Source organism: Petaurus breviceps, unplaced genomic scaffold (genome assembly GCF_028583685.1).
Source record: "Petaurus breviceps papuanus isolate PSGF00001 unplaced genomic scaffold, PetGlider_PUasm1.0 174, whole genome shotgun sequence".
Taxonomy (NCBI): domain Eukaryota; kingdom Metazoa; phylum Chordata; class Mammalia; order Diprotodontia; family Petauridae; genus Petaurus; species Petaurus breviceps.
The window spans coordinates 25,796,249-25,817,697 of record NW_027185761.1 but is presented as its reverse complement, the minus strand read 5'-3'; the positions used below and the strand labels follow the sequence as shown (position 1 = coordinate 25,817,697).

At 37.3% G+C, this 21,449-nt stretch overlaps 1 protein-coding gene across 17 annotated transcripts in view; it reads left to right on the top strand.

The window, feature by feature from the left end:
- SETD5 (SET domain containing 5) overlaps positions 1 to 21,449 on the top strand; it is a 73,793-nt gene that overhangs the window by 32,359 nt on the left and 19,985 nt on the right. For 11 of the 17 annotated variants that reach the window (XM_069084026.1, XM_069084011.1, XM_069084014.1 and 8 more), the window contains 16 exons: positions 3,061 to 3,253; positions 3,542 to 3,647; positions 3,958 to 4,166; positions 4,504 to 4,562; positions 4,925 to 5,112; positions 5,843 to 5,881; positions 8,199 to 8,441; positions 9,130 to 9,278; positions 9,706 to 9,823; positions 11,046 to 11,155; positions 12,424 to 12,679; positions 13,070 to 13,153; positions 13,641 to 13,895; positions 15,118 to 15,438; positions 15,827 to 16,069; positions 21,287 to 21,416. In XM_069084026.1, the coding sequence (XP_068940127.1) occupies positions 3,162 to 3,253; positions 3,542 to 3,647; positions 3,958 to 4,166; positions 4,504 to 4,562; positions 4,925 to 5,112; positions 5,843 to 5,881; positions 8,199 to 8,441; positions 9,130 to 9,278; positions 9,706 to 9,823; positions 11,046 to 11,155; positions 12,424 to 12,679; positions 13,070 to 13,153; positions 13,641 to 13,895; positions 15,118 to 15,438; positions 15,827 to 16,069; positions 21,287 to 21,416 (2,602 nt within the window). In that variant the 5' untranslated portion in view covers positions 3,061 to 3,161. The remainder of the gene's footprint in view (positions 1 to 3,060; positions 3,254 to 3,541; positions 3,648 to 3,957; positions 4,167 to 4,503; positions 4,563 to 4,924; positions 5,113 to 5,842; positions 5,882 to 8,198; positions 8,442 to 9,129; positions 9,279 to 9,705; positions 9,824 to 11,045; positions 11,156 to 12,423; positions 12,680 to 13,069; positions 13,154 to 13,640; positions 13,896 to 15,117; positions 15,439 to 15,826; positions 16,070 to 21,286; positions 21,417 to 21,449) is intronic. The other 6 variants (XM_069084025.1, XM_069084019.1, XM_069084021.1 and 3 more) reach the window with 3 other exon arrangements.

Sequence of the window (21,449 nt, the reverse complement as noted above, 5' to 3'; positions counted from 1 at the left end):
TTTTGAAAACCCTGTGAAAATAAACAAGGAAATTAGGTAACATTTATACAATGCCTCATACATATATAATAGATAACTTAAGAAATATTTCTTGAATTGTTTTGAAATTGAAATCATGGTAGTTTATTGTCAAGACATTTGGAAAGAAGCCTGACTGCTGTATCCTTAGGAGTCCACATGTCCTTCTTTAATACTTTGGTCTCAGTAAATGGGACATCATAACCAACGTGGACTTCAAGGTAGGTTATGGATTAAAGTGCTTCCATTATCTTCACACACACTCCTAGGATGTACTGAAACCTAACCTCTATAAGCTCCTAATAGAATTGTTACTATGGTAACAACTAATCACAAACTATTCTGTTCGATTTTCTTTACAGAATAAGTGGAAAATTTGTCTCATCAAAATATATATATGTTGTCAATGGACCACCTTGCTAAATTCACATTTATTAAGTATCACTGTGCTCTGGTATTTCCTAGGCACTGCCTAAGATTAAGTCTTGTTGTAACTGGCATGTTGTACAGAATTAAACCCTGCCTCCTAGGATTTAAAATCTGACTTCAACAGAGATGTGATGTTGTGGAAAACTGTCATGAAACCCGTGGATTCATTGCTATGGAGGCAGGATGGGACAGTACAAAGAATGCTGAAGCTGGAGTTAGAGGAGCTGGGCTAAAATCCCTCTCCTGACCCTTAGTATACAAGTGACTTTTGACCCTAAGTACACAAGTGACTTTAAGCAAGTCACTTAAACCTTTCTGAGCCTCAGCTTCTTCATCTATAAAATGATGAAGGGGTTGGATTGCATGGCCTCTGAGGTCCCTTTCAACTGTAAATCTATGATCTGATGGATATAAAGAAAGATTTCTTGGATTTCTAATCTTATCTGCAATAGCAGAAAATTTCAAATGTTCTCAGAGATGTGGCATTAAATACACAAGGCCTGAACAGGTGGGTGCCATTATTATAAAGCCACTGTCTTAGGAAAGGATGAGAAAAATGAACCTTTTTTTTTTTTTTTGTAAGCATGGCTTCCAAATATGGCCTATTATCATACTTATTTGGATTTGGAAGAGGAAAGGCTAAGACTCTTGTGTAAGATTATGCTTTCGGGAATTGTATCAACCTCTAGATTATAGTGACTGGGTAATAAAAATATCTTAGTAGCCTAAATTTCTACTTAATTCATATTTTTAAATATGGACGATATAAGACTACCTTTCAAGGAATGTCTTGGCTAAAAACTGATGGTTGTCTTAATTGTCAGAATAAAATTAGATTATTATACTTGACCAGTTGAAATTGAAGTTGCAAGGTAACTACTTAAACCTCAATGTTGAGCATGCAATGGTGATGTATTAGATGTTATGCTGTCTATTAGAAGCTGTTGTCCAGTGGGATGACCTATTAGATCCCACTGTGTACATTTTATTTTTGTCCCCTAGACTCATACATGAAGTTTTACATTCATATTTAGCCTGTTTTGGAGATGGGTGAGATACAACCAACGCAGTTCCATCTCCTTAAACATCTTTTGTTCCATGCAGTTTTTTCTTTGCCCCCCGCCCCCCCCACCAAAAAAAATTCCCATTTTCTGATAGATAGTTGTCATATTTCATTCCATGTGTTCAGTGGGGCAAAAACTCCCACATGAAATAAGTGTAGCACTATGGAATATTTGTGTATCTAGTAAATGTCATTTATTAACTTTTTATGAAGTATACCTTTTTCTGACTCTTTTCCATCATAAAAATGAAATTCTACTTAATTTCTCTTAATTCATGTCTTACATTTTGGTTTCACCTTAGTTGTTGGATTTAATACTAAATCTCACTTGTTTCCAGATAGTCTTAGTTAATTACTTCTCAGTGAGCCATGTCTAAATCATTCTTTTCCTTAAGACTACTGACCTGCATTATTGGTGTATCCCCCAGCTCCTTGCAGACATACTCAGTAATGAAATGCATGCCCTTCACTAACAGAGAATCCTTTCCTATGTCTTAAGTTCTTTTTCACCCAGAAATTATCCTTTGCTGTTATTAATAAGGTCTCTTCTCACAGTTTCGGAGCATAAAATTGGGTGAGTTGGATACATACCTCATAAATTTATTTTATCCCTCACTTTTTATCTGATGTCTCCTTGCATTGAATTACAGACCTTCCTTCTCAGTCAACAGCTTTTAAGGCTTTCATATTTTATAATTTCTACAAGCTATTGTATGTGTTATGTCTCTGAATGGCCAAAAAAAGGTCCCAAGCCCTGCATTATCACTATAAATCAATAATATACACTACTGTGCGGGTCTAGTTCTCTCTCCCCAAAAAAATGCATCTTAAAGTTGAACTATTCTTGCCTTGTGTGTTTTGTATGTGAGTTTTATTACTTCATTGCTCCTCTAAGTTAACTTATGCGTTACAAGCACACCATTGTTGTGCGTAGTCATACCAAATTTGCATTCTTTCTTACCTCTGAATTCCAAAGACCTAACCAGATGATGGTTAGGGTTTAAGTGTTTTTTTCTTCTGTGCAAAAGTGCGAGCTTTAACTGTTGCCACCTGTGCCTATTCTCTGTTTAAAATGCTAAAGTAAACTTCTGATTTTCATTTAATTTCATGTAGAATTAAATACTTCCTAAGTTTAAGTTGTGACTTGTGGTTTTACTGTATGTCACTAATTTGAAACCTGAGTTCGCATGAGTAAGAGGAACTGGTATGTTTTTAGGGGTAACATCTTTCAAAAGGCATTAAACAACAAGTTCTATAAGACTGGTTACTAAAATTCCCAATAACTTTCTTAAAGGAGGAGGATGTTATCCTAGTTTCCTGGCCAAATTGGGTAATTACCCCCAGACTACCTCAAATTGCAAGTATAGTATTTTGATTATTATGAAAACTTATAGGCTTACCATGCAGCTGTTAAGTATTTTGTACCCTTAATATGGTTGCACTACTTATGGTTGAGAAATTACGTATTTTTGAAAGGTGTTTGGGGGTTCTTCAAGATAAGAGGTGCTATAAATATAAGATGCCATTGTTTTTACCTGTACTTTCTTCAGGGTATCCTGTCTTGGTAGTGAATGGAAGAGGGCCTGGCCCCTGGGGCAGTGCAGAAGGCACTTTCATCATCTCACTCACTGCAAATGTCATGTGAGGTTTCATGGAAGTATTAAGAGATCCAATTAAGAAGAATAGTTCTGAGTCTAAACCAGCCCAGAGTGGCTTCTCTAGGGGAAACTCCCCGCTCAGCTGGTACGTTTATGTTTGTCATTAGGGACACCTTGTATCCCAGGTGCCTGCCTTCAGACATCTGCCTGTACTGGCTTCATGTCACACACATCACACAGTTAATAACACTCCCACTATTATTTATAGGCTTGGTTATGTTAATCAGATTACTTTGTTTCACTAAGTTCTTTCTCCTATTCTAGGGGCTGGTGGTTGTGGAAAGAGGAGGGGTTAGAGTGGGAAGTGGAATATTAATTGATTGGGTAGGATTAGTTATTATGCTATCATGCCTTGCTTTTCACCTTTCTGCAGTCCTGAATCTGTGGAAGCTAGTCCAGCAGTTTGTGAGAAGAACGTGTATTCCACTCATAACTATGGGACCACTCAGAGGCATGGGTACCGAGGACTACCTTATGCTGTGAGTGTACATTTCTACTGCTGTTCATCTACCGAAGTCTTCTCCATTTTTGTGCATTTTTACTTTCTTGAAATATTTATTAATAGCATGATGCAGCTACCTCTCTTGTACTTTCCTGCTGCTGAATAGATCTTAGCCCTATATCCCTTTATTTTGTTACTTGTTGAACATAGCATTTTATTTTGTCATTTTCTTGATTGCAACAAAATTTTGAGGGATCCTAGTTTATTCTTGATTTTGATATATAATATTTTAAGGGGGAGAGGGCCAGTGTTTGGAACACTATTGATTCAAAAAATCTTATTTTCAGGATCATAATTATGGAGCCCCTCCTCCTCCGACCCCCCCTGCTTCTCCCCCTGTCCAGACCATCATCCCTCATGCAGAGTTGAATGGCCTCCACTCACCTGATGAGGAAAATTCTGGAGACAGTGAGAGCTCTGAAGGGGAATCTATTCCTACCTGGTGTCATTGTGGACTTTCTCAGGATGGCTTTCTTCTTAAATGTGACAAGTGCAGGTAAGTTCACAGTCTCCCACAGATTCAAACTTGGCTTGCTGGAATTTGAGTTATTTTTTGAGGGGAGTAAACCAAAATGTTCATGTTCATGATATAGATGGTTCCTTCAAATGACTCACATTCTTTATACTAGGTTGGAATCAGTTTTTAAAAAAACAAAGCATCAGAGAGTAATGTTAAAGATAACTGCATTTTATATAAAAATTTTAAGTCCTAGAAACATTTGGTATGTGGGAGGGATGGGCGGGCACAGTGTATGCACAGACATTGCTACCATATGCACTGTAATGTTCTTCACACTGGAGGAGGAACTACTTTAAGTTTTTTCCCTTTGTAGGGGAATGAGCAGGGGGAAGGTTATTAGACTTCATCGGAGGAAACAGGACAACGTATCAGGTAAGTGTGATATGGACTAAACATTTTTCCCTTCTGAGGTTTTGGTGATTTTGAGCATATGCCTCTGAGAATCATTTTAGTAAACCATGTTGGTCCCAAGGTTTGAGTATTGAGAATTAAATCTTCTTTAGGCTACTATCCTTACTTGGTTCATTTAAGATTTCATGTTTTTATTTTCCCCTCCTTTATTAACTAGATATGTCCAATGAGGAGACCTAAATTTGATGATTTAAATATAGTGTTTATTGGATTGGATAGGAAGAGAGAATATGGATTACACATTCATCTTTGACTGTCAGTGAGGTCGGAGGGGTTTGGAATACGGCTGACAGAGTATTTGAGGACGCCTCTGCATTTCTTAGGTGGAGACAGCAGTGCAACTGAAAGCTGGGATGAAGAGCTATCTCCCTCCACTGTGTTGTATACAGCAACACAACACACACCAACAAGTATCACCTTAACTGTTAACCGGGTCCGAAGAACTAAACCTAAGAAAAGGAAAAAGAGTCCAGAAAAAGGTCGTACAGCACCAAAGACGAAAAAGATTAAGGTATAAAAAAAAATGTAGTTGAGATAGCTCACATGACAGAGAAATCATCAGTAATCTTTTAAACAGGTTGATCCAGAAGCATAACTAGCTAGTTTTGCCCCAATTGCAATTTCTTTATTAACTAAACTTAAGGCTCTTCTACCACACCTCACTGTGATCCATACCCCGACTTATCACAGTAATACACTCCCTATTATTCCTCTTGAGTTGATTTTTTTTCTTCCCATATGTGAATACTAAAGACGTTCTCGGTGATATTAAAGTGCCTCTTGGCATCAAGGTCACCTTCTCATACCCCTGCCCACAACATTTTCATGCAAAATGTGTCATATGATTATAACCATTTTCTTTCAAAGTAACTTTGATGTTATAGACAGTTTGTCTTTTGCATTTCATTTAAAGAAATTGTAGTTTGTTTTTTCCACTATTTCTTAAGCACAGTGAATCAAAAGACTCCATATAAGATAATTAGTATGCTTTCCTTTTAGATTTGGGTGAACATGTGATACATGTTTTACTATCAATAGCCCCCCTTTGATGGTTAAAGGATCATTAAAAATTTGGTTTCTGACGATACAGACTCTATCCTAATGACTGTAGTATTTGAGAAGTTTTCTTTATATTCAGAGGAGAATAAACTATAAATGTTAAATCTCTTACATAAGTGATAATTCATTCTTGATAATAAGTTTTCTTCTGGTTTTTACTTTTTTTTTTCACTCTGCAATAGGCATTTCGAGAAGGATCCAGGAAGTCCTTGCGGATGAAGGTGAGTAGTAATCTTCCCTGATGATGTTATGTAGTTAATTGTAGGTTTGCTGTTGTGTTTTGTTCTTGAACGTTGATTTTCGATTGATTCTTTTTTTGTTTGACATTGCTAGCTATAAATTTTTCAAATTTGCTGTCTGTTCTTGTCAAATAGGTGCCATCTAATTGACATTGTGCTCCTTTTCTATGTTGTATATCTCAAAGTGGCTTTTCTTTGGTCGGTGTTTAAAAATACTTTTCCATAGTGAAATTGACTTTCATTTCTAGAGTATCTTTTGAGTTCACATTTGTTTTTCTGAGTAAGGGGAAATCTATGAAACTAAATGAGGCTAATCTTTTCTGTCATTATCACAGATTTTTGAATATCAAGGGTAAATGTTTGCTGGTATGATGATACAAAGGCTCTTGGGCAGCCCACCATCAAGGGGCATATAATCACTCTTTAGAAGGGTGAATTTCATCTTAGGAAAGCTATATTGTTGATAGGAATTATTCTTGCTCTTTTTTAACACTTATACCCATCAAATTGGTTTTAAGAAACCCATATGATGCCAGTTGTCCTCTTTTTCTTTAATCCAATAAAAGATCTTCAGCTCTATACTCTATAATTTTTCAAGGAGGTTGAGTGATAGAAATTATTTAGAGTAGTTAAAAGGCTTATTGAGATTATTATAGTTTTTCCATAAAGGAAATTTGGATTGAATATAAGGAAAATTTTTAATAAGTACTATCTGTGTGCAAGGCACTTAACTGGATACAAGGAGTCCAAAGGTAAAAAACCTTTAAATTTGATAGGGGCAATAGGTCCCACACGACTGGTACAAGATAGAATGGAAAGGAGAGCCCACTTATAGCTAGAGCAGTTTGAAAGCTTTCATAATTTGATATGTTAAGGCATTCTTTTAAGAATTGACTGTCTGCTGCCCTGGATTTTACCTGATTTTTTTCCCACCTCAGTTTCTATCCTTATGTCTGTGACTTGAGGAAATAGTCAATTTCTAGTTGGACTTTGGCTTTGAAAAGTGACTGTGATGCCCTGATTATTCAATTCCTTTTTAAAACTACAAATATTCACGTCTCTGAGTTCATAGAAGTTTGTCTGTTTATAGCTGTATGAGGAATATTTGAAGAGGAGCTTGTTTAGGATTATTTATAATGTAGAACCGTAATGCAGTTTTTGACAGCAAAAGCCAGAGATGGTAATTTGACAAAAGTATGTATCCCACAACTACCTTGTATAGGTCTTATAAGCAGGTTAGAGACAACTTTGAGCTATTTAGGGTGTGCCAAACATGTTGTCTTTACAAAACTTAAATTTTTAATACATTTTTCTTAACCAGAGCCAGTGCTATTTCTACTTCCACTATACTGCATCTGGTTGAGTTGAGAAGAGACAGTGAGCTAACCACTGCTGTTGCCCAGGCATAGGAGCAGTATATACCATTGAGTCTTGCTAGTCACTAGTCATCCATCTTAGTAAACTTATCTTCAGAAGTAGGCTTTAGTTATTATTCATTTCTAGGTCCCACTTAAAATACATTTTGAAGCACTAAATAATCAGTTTCGGTCAAGTCTTGGGCATATGTGGAGACTTAGAATTTGAGGTTAAAGGAACGAAGAAGGATTTAATCCAGTAATTCATGTGTCACTGATAAATATATTATGTAGGAACGGAAAGGTAACACAGATATATTTTGCATTGTTCCCTTATTTAGTATTACTGAGATGATATCATTAAAATACTAAATTATCTTTGATATCATTAAAATACTAAATTATCTTTATTGCCCCAATGTCAGAAGATAGAATGTTGTGTCTACCTAGTGCTTCTCTGTTTTAATTTTTCATACCCCCGTCTTTCAAAGTCTGGGTTATTTATATTATTATTAAGTCATACCACCTTATATTTATTCACTAAGTGAGAAAGTAAATATAACCTGATTTTTTTATGTTTAATAGACTTCACAGTTAACTTCTCTAAAGATTCTTTTGTAAAAATGGGTTGTCTTACAGAAAGAACACATCTCTAAAGCTTTTCAATAATAAAAGAAGTTCAGAACATGAGTTTAAAGGTTTAAAAAGTCCACAGCACTAGAAAGAAGGAAACTTAAAGTTAATCTGTCTAATCCTCTCATTTTACATATTAAGAAACAGGTCCTAGAGAAATATGTGATTTATCTGAGGCTCTGTAGGTACTCCATTTCCTATCCAGACCACATTGCCAGCTGAAAAAGTTTTTTTATCCTAAAAATTGAGTATTGTTTTTTCATCCTATGGACTGTCCTATTCTTACGCTACTCAACCTTTGCTCTCTGCAGAATTCTCCCTCTGAGGCACATGCTTTAGATGAGAATACAACTGAAGGCTGGGAGAATCGAATACGACTGTGGACTGATCAGTATGAGGAAGCTTTCACTAATCAGTACAGTGCAGATGTACAAAATCTCCTCGAACGGCATCTAAATTCCAGTAAGGAATTTGTGGGCAAAGCTGCTGTCCTAGACACCATCAATAAGACTGAACTGGCCTGTAATAATACAGTGATTGGTTCCCAAATGCAGGTAAGGATCAGCATAGGTAAAGTCTCTTAAGAAAATGGTGAAGGGCTACAGAGCTACAAAACAGCACTGGCCTTGGCAGAGAAGTCAATGTGTAGTAAAATTACTTTTTTTTTCCCCTCCAGTTGTCAAGTTCTTCCTTCTTAGTCACTGGCCTCAGAATAGCAAGCTAAACATTGATCTTCTTTAACCAGTATGTTACTATGTCAACTGGAAACCCTGTTATAGGCTATGCTTTTATAAATTAAAAGTAGATGATTAACCTGTATCCTGAGGATGAGACACTAATTAGGCAAGAATAGGAAAAGATAACAGAGAAGTCTGTTTTGGACTATTTCTGAATATAGTCATTCTTTTTTAAAAATGGGTGGTTAGGTGTACAAGGAAATTTATTAAAAATCAACCAAATATTTATTTATTTCTCTCTTTCTCTTTTGCCTTTTGAGGTGACAACTTCACTCTAGATGAAGGTATTCCCTAGAAAATAACAGGAATTATTTCAAGGTCATTGTAGTTCTTTCAGAGTTTCTCTTCGTTGGGCTAAGTAATATAATGAATAGATGACATCTAAGCTATTTGGTACCTTTTCCTGTGCTGGCCTTATTTTTACTCCATATACTAAAGTCTCTCCTAAATTATTGCTTCCTGTTCTGTTTTGATATCTAATGTTTGTACCCTGGTTTTTATTCAGCTCCAGTTGGGAAGAGTTACTCGTGTTCAGAAACACCGGAAGATCCTCAGGGCAGCAAGAGACTTGGCATTGGATACCCTTATAATAGAGTATCGAGGGAAAGTCATGTTACGGCAGCAATTTGAGGTCAATGGGCATTTCTTCAAAAAGTAAGAGCATCTTTCAATGAATTATGATGAAGGCCAAAAAGGGCCTTGATTGACCAGTATTCTTAGGAAGGAATTCATCCTAGATAATACTATACCTGCTTTGAGAGAGATTAGCTTCTGTAATCTGAGGCCCATTTATAGGGAACTGCAAACAAATCTAAAAATTCTAGAATGTATAAAGTAATGACTCCTTTCTGAAACAGATATGCCCCTACCTCATCTGCCAAGAAACACTTATTAAGCATGTACTATGTGTTAAACACTGCTGTGGACTTATCTTATTCTTTAACCAGAAGTAGACAAGCATACAGTGTTTCCTAAATTAGAGCATCACAAAGGATGTGTCAGCATCTGCTTCATATTTGGAGTCATGGGGTGGCCTTTGCATTTGTGTTAAGAATTACAAGAATTTTCATTGTGTCCCTAGACCATACCCTTTTGTGCTGTTCTACTCCAAATTCAATGGTGTAGAGATGTGTGTTGATGCCCGCACTTTTGGTAATGATGCTCGGTTCATCAGGCGATCCTGTACCCCAAATGCAGAGGTAAGATTTCAATGCATTACGCTATTCTTCCTTTAATGGAAATGCAAGCCATCCACAACAAACTACAAAAATATTCTGCTGATATCATCCATAGAGATACTTGTAGATTGGTATTTATGACCTTTCTTGAGAAGTTCTTAAACACTGATGTTTCCATCCTGACAGGAAGAAACTGAATTTTATTCAGAGAGGAAAAAATAGAAATATCAAGTAGAATTTTCTAAGGTGAAAAATGGTAGAACATTAGTTAGAGACTACATTAGTAAGAAGTAGGTAATAATTAACTATGAAAGACATAGCCAAATGGTAGATTATGTTGATAGTTTAGCCACAACTTTTCCGACATCTGATACTTTATTGTAAAAAAAGATGTTAATATGTTGCACCTTTCCAGATAGAATTCATTAGACAGTAGAATAGTCAGAATAGACCCACAGCCAGATGATTCATTGAAACAAAAGGTACTGAATGTTTGCTTATAGCAAAATAAATTTTAGTTCCATGGTAAAAAGTAAAATAAATAAATCGTGGTGGTTTTAAGGTTTAGAGCATTGATTTTCAGGCATGGTTTTATGACCTCTTGTTTGTCTCCATTTATTTCACTGGGTTATCATAATATTCTCAACACACAGTTATTAAAAAAACACTGTACTCTAGGATTCGGAAGACTTGGGTTACCATGCCAGCTTGGACCTTCCTTTACTAATTGGATAATCTTGAACACAGAACTTCACCTTCAGTTTCACTATATGTTAAATGAGGACAATAGTAGAACCAACCTGCCTACCTCAGGATTGTCATAACTCAAATGAATATATGTATAAGTACTTTGAAACTCCAAAAGGTTATTCATAACAATAACTGACATTTATATAACTTACTAAAGTTGACAAAATGCATTGCACACATTCTCATATGCTCCTCATAATGACCCTTAAAGGTGAGTACATTAAATGTTACTATGTCTGCTTTTACAAATTGGCAAACTGAGATTTGGATTGACTTATTGGCCCCTGCATGTGTAACATTCAGTTGGTTTTCTTGTTTCGTTTTTAATGCTATACACCAGTTTTGAGGAAGATCATGCAGTCAGTCAAAAAAGTAATAAAGCATCTGAGTTCTTTAAAGTTTGGGAATCATTAATCTAAAGCTGTTTTTCTTCTTACAGTGAGTCCCAAGACTTTTTTTGATGACTTGGTAATTATTTTCTTTGTTTCTGAAGGTACGGCACATGATTGCAGATGGAATGATCCACCTGTGTATCTATGCAGCCTCTGCTATCACCAAGGATGCAGAAGTCACCATTGCCTTTGATTATGAATACAGTAATTGGTAAGATCTCCCAAAACACATCCTAATACAATGGTTTTCTTTTTATGGATGAAAATCTTTTCATTCTGCTCTATATGCTTTGACCCCTTTTTTCATAGTTGCCATTTTCTTGCTGAGATTAATTTGAAAAGCATTTTCTGCTATCTAGTGGGAGTTAAGGGAAATAAGGTTGCCAGTGACTTTCAGGAGATACAATGACTGTTTTACTGAGCAGAAGGTGCAAAGCAAGGATCATAGGATTGTAGCTCTAGAACTGAAAAGGACCTTAAAATCGGTCTAACTCTTTAGTTTTACAGATAAGGAAAATGAGGTCCAGAAAAATTAAGTGATTTATCCAGGGTCACATAGTCAGTGAGTAGTGACAGAGCTAGGGTTTGAGCTCAAGTTTTCTGATTCCAAGCCCAAAACTCAAGGAAGTTTTTCTTTTGCCAAAGATGGCACAATTTAGGGATATTAACAGAAGCATCTGGAGGTTAGTAGCATGGATTACCCTACATGAAAAGTGAACCACCAGTAATTAGCCTTTATGACATACAAAAGCTTTACTAGGTACCTTTTAAATTTTACTACTGTGACCACTGGCCCACTTAGAGCTTACATTTTTAGTGTTTTATAACTGGCCAGGTTAGAAAAACATAGAATATAAACTCTTTGAGGGCAGGGACTGATTTTTTTTTTTTTGTCTCTTTATTATCTGGCTTATAGTAGATACTAAATGACTTGAAATTGGATAGAAGACAGATGTTCTCAAATATTTGGTCTCTCTTCCCTCCCTGTAAACATATATTATATTTTCCCTTTCTTGATTAATTCAAGTAATAATTTCAGCCTACTAGTAGGGAGAGCAGATTGTGATAATGGACGGGGAATAGGTACCTAAAACCTGAAAACTTGCATAAGCATGTATATATATATACACACAGTTCCCAACCTCTTGACAAAATTTTGAAATATTAAAAGTTTAAAACTGTGTGCTTGTGTGTGTGTGTGACAGAGAGAGAGAGTGTGTAAGCATTTGAATGTCAAGACTAAAATGCTTTTAGTACTACCCTCTGACCTTGAGAGGGAATGGAGCCATACATAAAAGGAGTACAGGATTTTGAAAATATTTATTCAGTATCCCATCCCCCCTCAATGTCTGTGTATGGCACTGCTTGTCCAGAGATTATCAGAAGAGAGACCTATACCAGTATTTCAAGAGAATGGACCGGTAATGTAAATTATTTTCAGGGACACTGAGGAGAGCACTTGTGTTTGTTTCTTTGGAGCAGTAATTATAAAGTGGACTGTGCATGTCACAAGGGGAATCGGAATTGCCCTATACAGAGACGGAATCCAAATGCTGCTGCAGATCCTCCACCCCCACCTCCTCTCAGCCTACTCTCTATTGGAGCAGAGACAAGACGGCGGAAAGCACGTCGTAAGGAGCTAGAGATGGAACAGCAGAATGATGTTTTGGATGAAAGCAGTAATCAGCAGCCAGAGGAAGCTCCAGAAGGAGTAACTGTAGCCAGTGATAATGAGGTAATTTCCCTTGTTCTTGGGATGATGATTGGTTGTTAACAGATGTAGCCTCCAAAGTAGGGGGATACTAGGTTGCCATATGGTCTTATTTTTTTTTTTTTTTTTTAAAGAACTGTAGGGTCACATTGTAATGCTTAGTGCCCTTGATGTCAATGATGGGGTAGTATATCATGAATATCTATGGGTATTCTACTTAACTACCTTTCAGTTATTTTCTAAGTTCTACCCTAGGGAATTAATTATATTATTTTTTGAACCATATTGCCCTCTAACACCTTTTTTATTAAAGTACAGGAAGTTGTTTCTAGTGACTGTCAGACTACCAAAACAAATTCACTGGTTATGTCCATTGTTCAAGAATACTACTGAATATTAGCCTCTATCTTAAAGGATCCAGACAATCCTGAAGAGAAGCTGGAAGAAGAGACAGAAGAGGCTGTGGATGAGCAGGGAATCCTGGGCCCTAACAGGCGGGTTAGTACCACTTTAGATGTCCTTTTTTATATCTACTGCCTTCATGCAAAACATTCTACATTTTGGTGGTGAAAGTAGGGAGTTTCCTTCAGAATCAGAAATACTTTCAAGTTGAAAAATACTGTTCTCTAGTTTGCCTATCATCTTTTCATTAAATATTGTAATGTTTTTAAGCAAATCATTCATCTTCTCTTTTGATTTTCTGTCTGTATCTTTCATTCATAACTATATGTAAACTAATTTGAGGGTCAGGGTTTTATTCTTACTACATGTTTCTTTGTCCCTTATGGGTCCATCTCAGTGCCTTTTGTCAGATGTTTTCTCACTCCAGTCAAACTTAATTTGTGTGAATTTCCATCATGACACTGTCTTGATAATGGTTTTCCCTATCTTCCAAGTTGATTTCTATCTCAGACAGTGTTCCTGCTCTGCTTGCTTGTTTTCTGAAGTCCTTGGCTAATGCTCCGTCCTCCTTTCCTTTCCCCAGTCTCGAGAAGACAGGAAGGTTGAAGCAATCATGCATATGTTTGAAAATTTAGAGAAGAGAAAAAGGCGCCGAGAGCAGCCACTGGAGAGGGCCCGTCCGGATGTAGAGGTGACTCCTGGCTCTGAGGTTCCTGTGCTAGAAGAGTCAAAAACAGAGAACTCTGAACCTGAAGACAGGAATTCAGCTTTCAATGTGACCATCTCAAGCATCCCAAATAGTATGGGGGTGAATACCCGGAGGTCTGCCCAAGCAGGGGTAAGAGGAACTTGAAGGGCTTGCCGTTATAATATTGAAAATTGTGTATCTTGTGGAGGTCCCCAACCTACCTATGATCTCCTATAATGATAAAAAGAATGGGGGGGGGGGGGCGTTGCTTTTTGGAGGGGGAGGAAAGGCATTTGGGGTTAAGTGACTTGCCCAAGGTCACACAGCTAGTAAGTGTGTCAAGTGTCTGAGGTCTGATTTGAACTCAGGTCTTCCTGACTCCAGGGCCAGTGCTCTATTCACTGCACCACCTAGCTGCCCCAAAAAGAATAGTTTTATTTAATATCACTGTGTACAAGGCAGTTTGATCCCTTTATACCAGCCCTTGAAACTGACGGTGGGGGGTGGAAGGCAGGTAGCCAGCTAAAATTAAATGGCTGTTTGTAATAACCAGAAACCTTCTAACAGAAAATCTTTCCTAATAGATCTGTCAGCTTCTATACCAAAACTCCTCGTATTACAGTAAACGGTTCTCCTAGTACCCTGCCCCCTAAAAACACATATTTTTTCCTTCCTACCATTAACCTTAAATTCTGTGCTTCAGCAAAACAACAAAAATACTTTATTTGCACCTGAATAAGAAACCAGCCATCCTTCCCCAAGCCCTTTCTGCTAAGAACCCTGCTATTAGGTATTTAACATAATAATAATAATAACTAACATTTCTATGGTGCTTTAAGGTGTGCAAAGTATTTTGCATATAATTTCATTTCATCTCCATACAACTCTGGGAGAGGTATTGTACTGTTATCCCCATTTGACAAGTGAGGAAACTGAGGCTGGAGGAGGCAGTTTTAATAGGTGTCTCAGATTTTGCTAACTGCAAATCTAATACTTTATCCACTGTGCCACATAACTGCCCAAGTTTAAGTTAATTGTCAGTCTACTCTAGGAAAGCCCATGAGCAGTAGAATTAGTCAGATTGTCTTTAGCATTTATATAGTGCTTTAAGGCTTACTTGCTGCAACATATATATACATTATCTCATTTCCTAATTCCCTTTCAGAAATTAAACATTGATTGCCTGTTTGGCTGCTTTAAAGCACAAAACCCATATGAGGGTGGGGAGTGGGAGTTGTACTTGAGAGTTCTTTTAAAATGAGTGTTTCTGAGTTTCTCTGTTTCATCTTTGGCTACTTAGAAGAAAAAAGTACTTAGAGAAGAAGTAAGTTGCTGTTAATAAATTTCTAAGATCTTGACATTGCTATTATAGGATACTGGTACCGATAAACCTATCATCAAACCAACTCCATCAAGACCTTCTAGGCCTCGACCCAAAAGTCGAATTTCCCGGTACCGGACCAGTTCAGCCCAAAGACTAAAGCGTCAGAAACAAGCCAGTTCACAGCAGGTGGAATTATCACAAGTTCTTCTGGATGAAGGAGGAAATGGCAACTCAATAACCCCAGTTGAAGTTGGAAGTGTGGACAATATAGGAGAAAGCAGACCTTTGACGGGGTCTGACCCAGCAGTAATATTGGCTGCTGGAACCCAGGTTAACCGGGCTGTTTTCAAATACCCTAAAACCAAAAAGGTAAGAAATACTGTCATCAGATTGGCATGTCCAGGCCTGTCTCACATAAAAATGAAAGCACCTGTAATACCTGGGAGTGGAGATCTGTGTGTTTGTCAAGTTAAACTGCTCTAGTCTTAAAAATTTTTGGGAAAGTGGTTGTGATGTTCAGGGTTGAGGTTATTTTGCCGCCCTTTGAGATTTCACTTAGAGAAGAGACTGAAAAATGTAGCTAGCATAACCTGACCTCAGAAGTTTGAGTGAGAACGGACTCACACTGCTCACAGGGGTTCGGTTGGGGTGGCTCCTGGTGGTGGCTCCTGGTCTCTTTTTTTTCAGATGAGAGACGAGCTGAGCTGCTGATTCTCGTTCCCCTACAGCATCTGCTAATGCTCTCTCTCTGCCTTAGTATCTAGTTACAGAGTGGCTGAATGACAAAGCAGAGAAGCATGACTGCCCTGTGGAGTGCCCTCTACGCATCACCACGGACCCAACTGTGCTGGCAACAACCCTCAACATGTTGCCTGGCCTTGTCCATTCCCCGTTAATTTGCACCACCCCCAAACACTACATCCGCTTTGGCTCACCCTTCATCCCTGAGAGGCGTCGAAGGCCCCTTCTCCTTGATGGCACATTCAGCTCCTGTAAGAAGGTATGTCTAGGCTCACTATGTTCTCTCACTTAGGCAACTTGTAATCTTGACCTACCTAATTTACGGACTGCATACTCTCCAGATAGCCATGTTTTTGGCATGTGGGTTTACAGTGAATTAGTTATCCCTCCATGAATACGGATGCCTCAAGAAATCCGTGGGGCCAAGGTGGAATGTGTACTACATTCTACATGCTCAAATTTGTGAGTATTTGCTGTTGTCTTTTGTGAGATCCCTTGAAATTGCTGGGTGAAAGTAAGTAACAGTGATGACTGGGTAGGTAGAGGAGAGAGAGAGAAAGAGCAAAGTCTTGCTTACGATTTTCATTTTATGACTATGAGAAACTAGGTCCTCTATAGCAGTCTTTTATAAATGAAAAATTAAGTCTTACCTTAAAAGTAACTCAGTCAATATTATCATCTGGTAGAGGTTAGAGGGGGAAAATGAGTTATGATTGGTGAGATTTCCTGTTTTTTGGTTTGGTTGGTTTTTTTTTTTTTTTTAACATTCCCTTAATGCAATTGACTATATTACTTGAATTGTTGATTCCCGAGTATCTGTGGAGTGTATTGAGAGTGCCTCTCCACCTTCTCCCTTTCCCCCTTGCCTATTGTATTTGGATCTAGCTGCAATGATGTCTGTTTGCTTATGTCACGTTCTTCATGAATTCCCCATAGGCCTCAGATATTTTCCAGAGTTGTTTCTCAGAAGAAGGTCCCTTGCCTACTCAGAGTAGGGGTGACCTTTTAATGCCCTTTCCCCATTACCAGAAGTTCAGGAGAGCTTTTTCCTTGGAGGCAGAGTCTGTTCCCTGGAACTCCCTTTTCTCTTATCCTCAGATCTGGATTCAGGCTGCTTTCCTCAATGTCTGCCATGGCTGACAGCCACATTGCCCTCCTCCACTGGAACTATAGCATCACATACATGAGGATGTTCCATATAAATTATTTGATGTGCTGAAGCCTCCAACTCCAGGCAGGTCCTTCCTGACCCCTCCACACTTACAGCTTGCCTCCTCCCTTGCAGAGCAGAAATAATTTGGGCAGTGGGGAAGGAACAATGGGGGTGGGAAAGGGGGTAGGGAAGGGATAAGCAAGGAGGGTGGGATACAAAAGGGAGGAGGGCACAGGGATTGTAGAGAGAGGAAAGGCACCCACTGCTAGCCTAGCAGCACTCACCTAGAGTGTGGGCTCCTTCCTTCTTGCATGCTTTATTGAAGTATTTGTGACACTCATCAATTTGCGTGGGAAAATTTTTGAAGTGAAATTAGTGGAACTTAAAGTACTTCTTTGAACAGCTTAGAGAGACTTCGGTAGTTGATAACCATAACAATGAGCAGCTTTAGTATTTGCACAACAGTGGCATGCTTTTTATAGAAAATCCCAGAGAGTATTTCTTTAAAATAATTTATATTTGGGTATTTACCAAACTAGAAAAGAGGAATTTTATTTCAGGAACTTCCTCATACCTAGTCATCCAAAAAGACTATACTTATAATTCTCAGATGCTATCTGAGAAGAAAAAAAGTTTGCCTGACAAAGACTTCATGAATTTCCATTGTCTTTAATTTTAACAGGAATGTGACAGCAGAAGCCAGGAAATAGTCTACCTATGTACCTGGCGTTTATCCACTCCTGACTAGATTGCAAATGTTTAAGTTCTGCATTTTGAGAGTGTTGTGTGTGTAGGAATTAGAGCCAGCTTTATAAGGCCTAGGAAACAGTCCTTAGTCTAAAAAAAGTGGGTGAGGTATGGTTTGTGCACATAAAGAAAAATGTTTCCTTTTGTATGTCTTTAGCTGGATATAATGCACTCCTGAGAATATTAAGTATTTTAAAATGTAGTAGGTAATGGAATATCCTTCCCCTGCCCTCTTTAGGATTATTGACAACTCTTTGAGGAAGAGTTAAGTAGAGTCCTTAAAGAGTACTGGACCAGATATCTTTGAGTCCCTTCCAGCTCTTGATTCTGAACTGCCTACAATATCAGTTCTCCTTTGCTTTATATTTATTCCTGTATTCCTGACCTAAATGGAGACCTGAGGGAATTAAAAAGATGTGGTTATGGCCATGTCACATAGGGCAGGCAGAGACATCTCTTTGAGATGTCTCATTTGAGTACATAACTACCTCTTACCTTTGTAATTTGGCAAAAAGGCAGTATTCCCACTTAGACCAGAATTCCTTCTCTAGTCTTAAAATGTTTTTCTTTATCCTCTATCATCTGTCTTGCTTTATGTGGAATATGTATAGCCACTTTTCTGTCAAGCATTAGAACAATCATATGCTTCAGTGGTATTTTAGAAGAATTAAATTACTTAAAAAAAATTTTGTGAGAATGTATCATGATTTTAATGTAATAGTAATAATGGCATTTATATAATGTTTTTAGGTTTGCAAAGCCACACACACGTCGTTTTTCCCAGTTTAAAAAAAAAAAAAAGAAACTGAGGCTCAGAGAGGCTAAATGATTTGTCCAAAGTCACGCTCAAAGAGGCAGAATTCAAACTCAGGCCTGTCTGAATCCAAAACCAGTGCCCTTTGCTCTGTATCACATTGCTCATAAAGAATATGAAAAATCATCAGCATAAACTTTTGCTCTGAAATACATTTTTTGACCTAAATTTGGTCTAAATATGAAATCTATATATATCTACATTAAGTATAATATGTATTTTATCGAACAATAAGAGCACAGTTTTAAGAAAATAAATGATTCATTTGAATCTTCTGAGTATTACTTTGAATCAGTTAAACCATTTAAAAAGGGTAAAGTGGGAAGAGGGGTATATATTTTAGATAATTAACAAAGTATTCATCACAGGAGAGCCACCTGAGTTTGATTGCACATAAAAATTCTACTAAAATCTTTGTACACTTAATATCTGGAGTCCTGAGAACAGTCTAGAGTCCTAAGGTATACTGGCTGATACTAACAGACCCAATGTAGGTACAAGTTGTATCTATAACTAATTTTGATTCCTAGAGTACCCAGGATAATTAAAATTACTGTATTATTACAGAATTGACCCTTGATATTAATGTCAGAGTACTAGTAAAATAAACTGGGTGTGGGGTTATATGTTTTTCTAGTTGACCTTATGATTTTGGTAGATTCCTGAAAGGCACTATCCTATCTATATTACCCCACTGTGTTCTCTGCATGTCTCTGATTGAACATTGAAAAAAGAAGCTATGGATAGGGGCAGCTATTATCCTTGATTCATTAGAATACTCACCCTACTTATTAACAAAGCCCTTTGAACTAAAATTTAATAGTGTGCATTAAAGACTTAATCATTTTAATTACATATTCGTCTTCACATAATTTCAAAGTAACAAATATTTGAGTATCTGCTGGTAGGTCAGTACTCCTTGAGGTATTTGGGCCAGGGTTGGAAAGAGTGCCCAAAAAGTGTAAAATAATAATTATAGGCTCCTGAAGAACAAGGGCCATCTAGTACAGAGAACAAGATAGACATGCATGGAACAGTCTGTAACACACAAGGTTCTAGAGAGCCATTACCAGAACTTGCTATTCAGAGAAAGTTAGAATGTTTCACAAAGAAGTAGACATTTTAAGAAATAACATACATTTCAACTGGTGGAAGAGTTTTTAGTCCAAGTTTTTAAATCTTTCAATTTAATTGGAGCCTTTTAGATGTAAAGATTCTTTATAGAGTCGTGGAGTCCTTATTTTCATTGCCTGGGACCTCCCTGCCCTGAAGTCTTAGTGGTTTCGTGTTACTTTATTGTTAGAACCAATTTTATTTTTTTAGGCTAGCCCACTTAACATTTTAGAAAAATTCCAAAAAAGATTAAACTCATCAGGACAAAGCATAGTGACCACAAATGAGTCCAGACTACTCAAAAAAAAGAGATCCTAATACAGAGAGCATCTGCAGTAATGGGGATTGCTTACTCACTTCATTTTAGACTCATATTTTTAATATCCTCATTTCTCCAGTGATGTGATTGAACTGTTGGAATTTCAGTCTAGCTCTGTAATTTCTGAAACCAAAATTTTCAAGGTAAGAGAAGTCATATCCTGTATTTTTCTGACAACATGGTATCCTGAAAAGTGATGACCTTTTAGGGAGCTATTTTTATATACTTAAATACTCATCTTGATATTTACAATTTTATTTTTGTCATTTGACATACGGCAGTGACACAAGATGATGCTTTCAAGGCAAAATTAGCATTTCTTGACCAGTTTCTCCTCAAACATGCCTTGAGTCTCCAAGAGTGAAGATCTGTTAGAATTGCTTTATTTTGGTGAAGAGAATATTTACTTACTATAATTCTTGTTCTCGAAAAAATGTAAAATTATGATAATTCACCCTTGCTCTTCCCATTTGGGGGAGGGTTTGACTCAGAAATTGATGTTTATCAGAATCCAATCTGTCTTGTGTTAGGGCAGGAGAGACACAGAGTGGTGAGATCCTACAACTGTGTATCTTAAGAGAACACAAATTAGAAGTAAGAAATTTTCCCTTCTACAGGATACATAATTTAACTATCCTAACCTTATACAGCCCTACCCAAATGTTCCATATCTTCACTATGAATTTAGACACTGATAATCACTACAGAAATTTGTAGATGGTTAGAGAGCCTTTCTGTTTGATTTTATGCTCTTTTTGGTTTCTACCAAAGGTTATTTCCTCTAGTGATTAGCATTAATCATGTATAATTTAATTACAGCACTTGTCAGAAAGATACCACAGGATATTACATTTGAGAGTTGAATCACTGAGAGCATGTTGTGGTACCTATAGTGGAAAATTACTTATCTTCAAATTCCTTCCCTCTTCAGGAGGTATTCTCAGCATGGAGCAGGCGACACCTAGAGATGGTTGGGTTTTTTTTTAGTTGGTTTCATTCAGTATGAGAAGGGGCTCTCAAGGAAATTTCAGAATGCCTCACTAGTCCACAAAAATTGAGAACAACTTCAGTTTTCCATTGATTTTACTATTCTGGACCCCATTCTTAAAGCTAATTTCCTGGTTTTTGTTTTTTTCCAAGGAGTTAATTGGGCAGTGTGTTTATGCTGAAGCACAGGACATGAATATATGTTAGTTTACAAAGCTGAGTGAGTTTGTGGATTTTCATTCCTCACTAATTAACATGGTATCCTGGTTAACATACTTTACATAGGTAAACACACTTTTAAAAAGCATTATCACTGATCATTTATCGGACGTTTTTATTTCAGCGCTGGATGAAGCAAGCCCTAGAAGAAGGGATGACTCAAACCTCGTCTGTATCCCAAGAGAGTAGAATTCAGCATCTATACCAAAGCAATGAGAACAGTAACTCTTCTAGCATCTGCAAAGACAATGCAGGTATCTGCCCAAGTATAATGACAGGAATGTCTT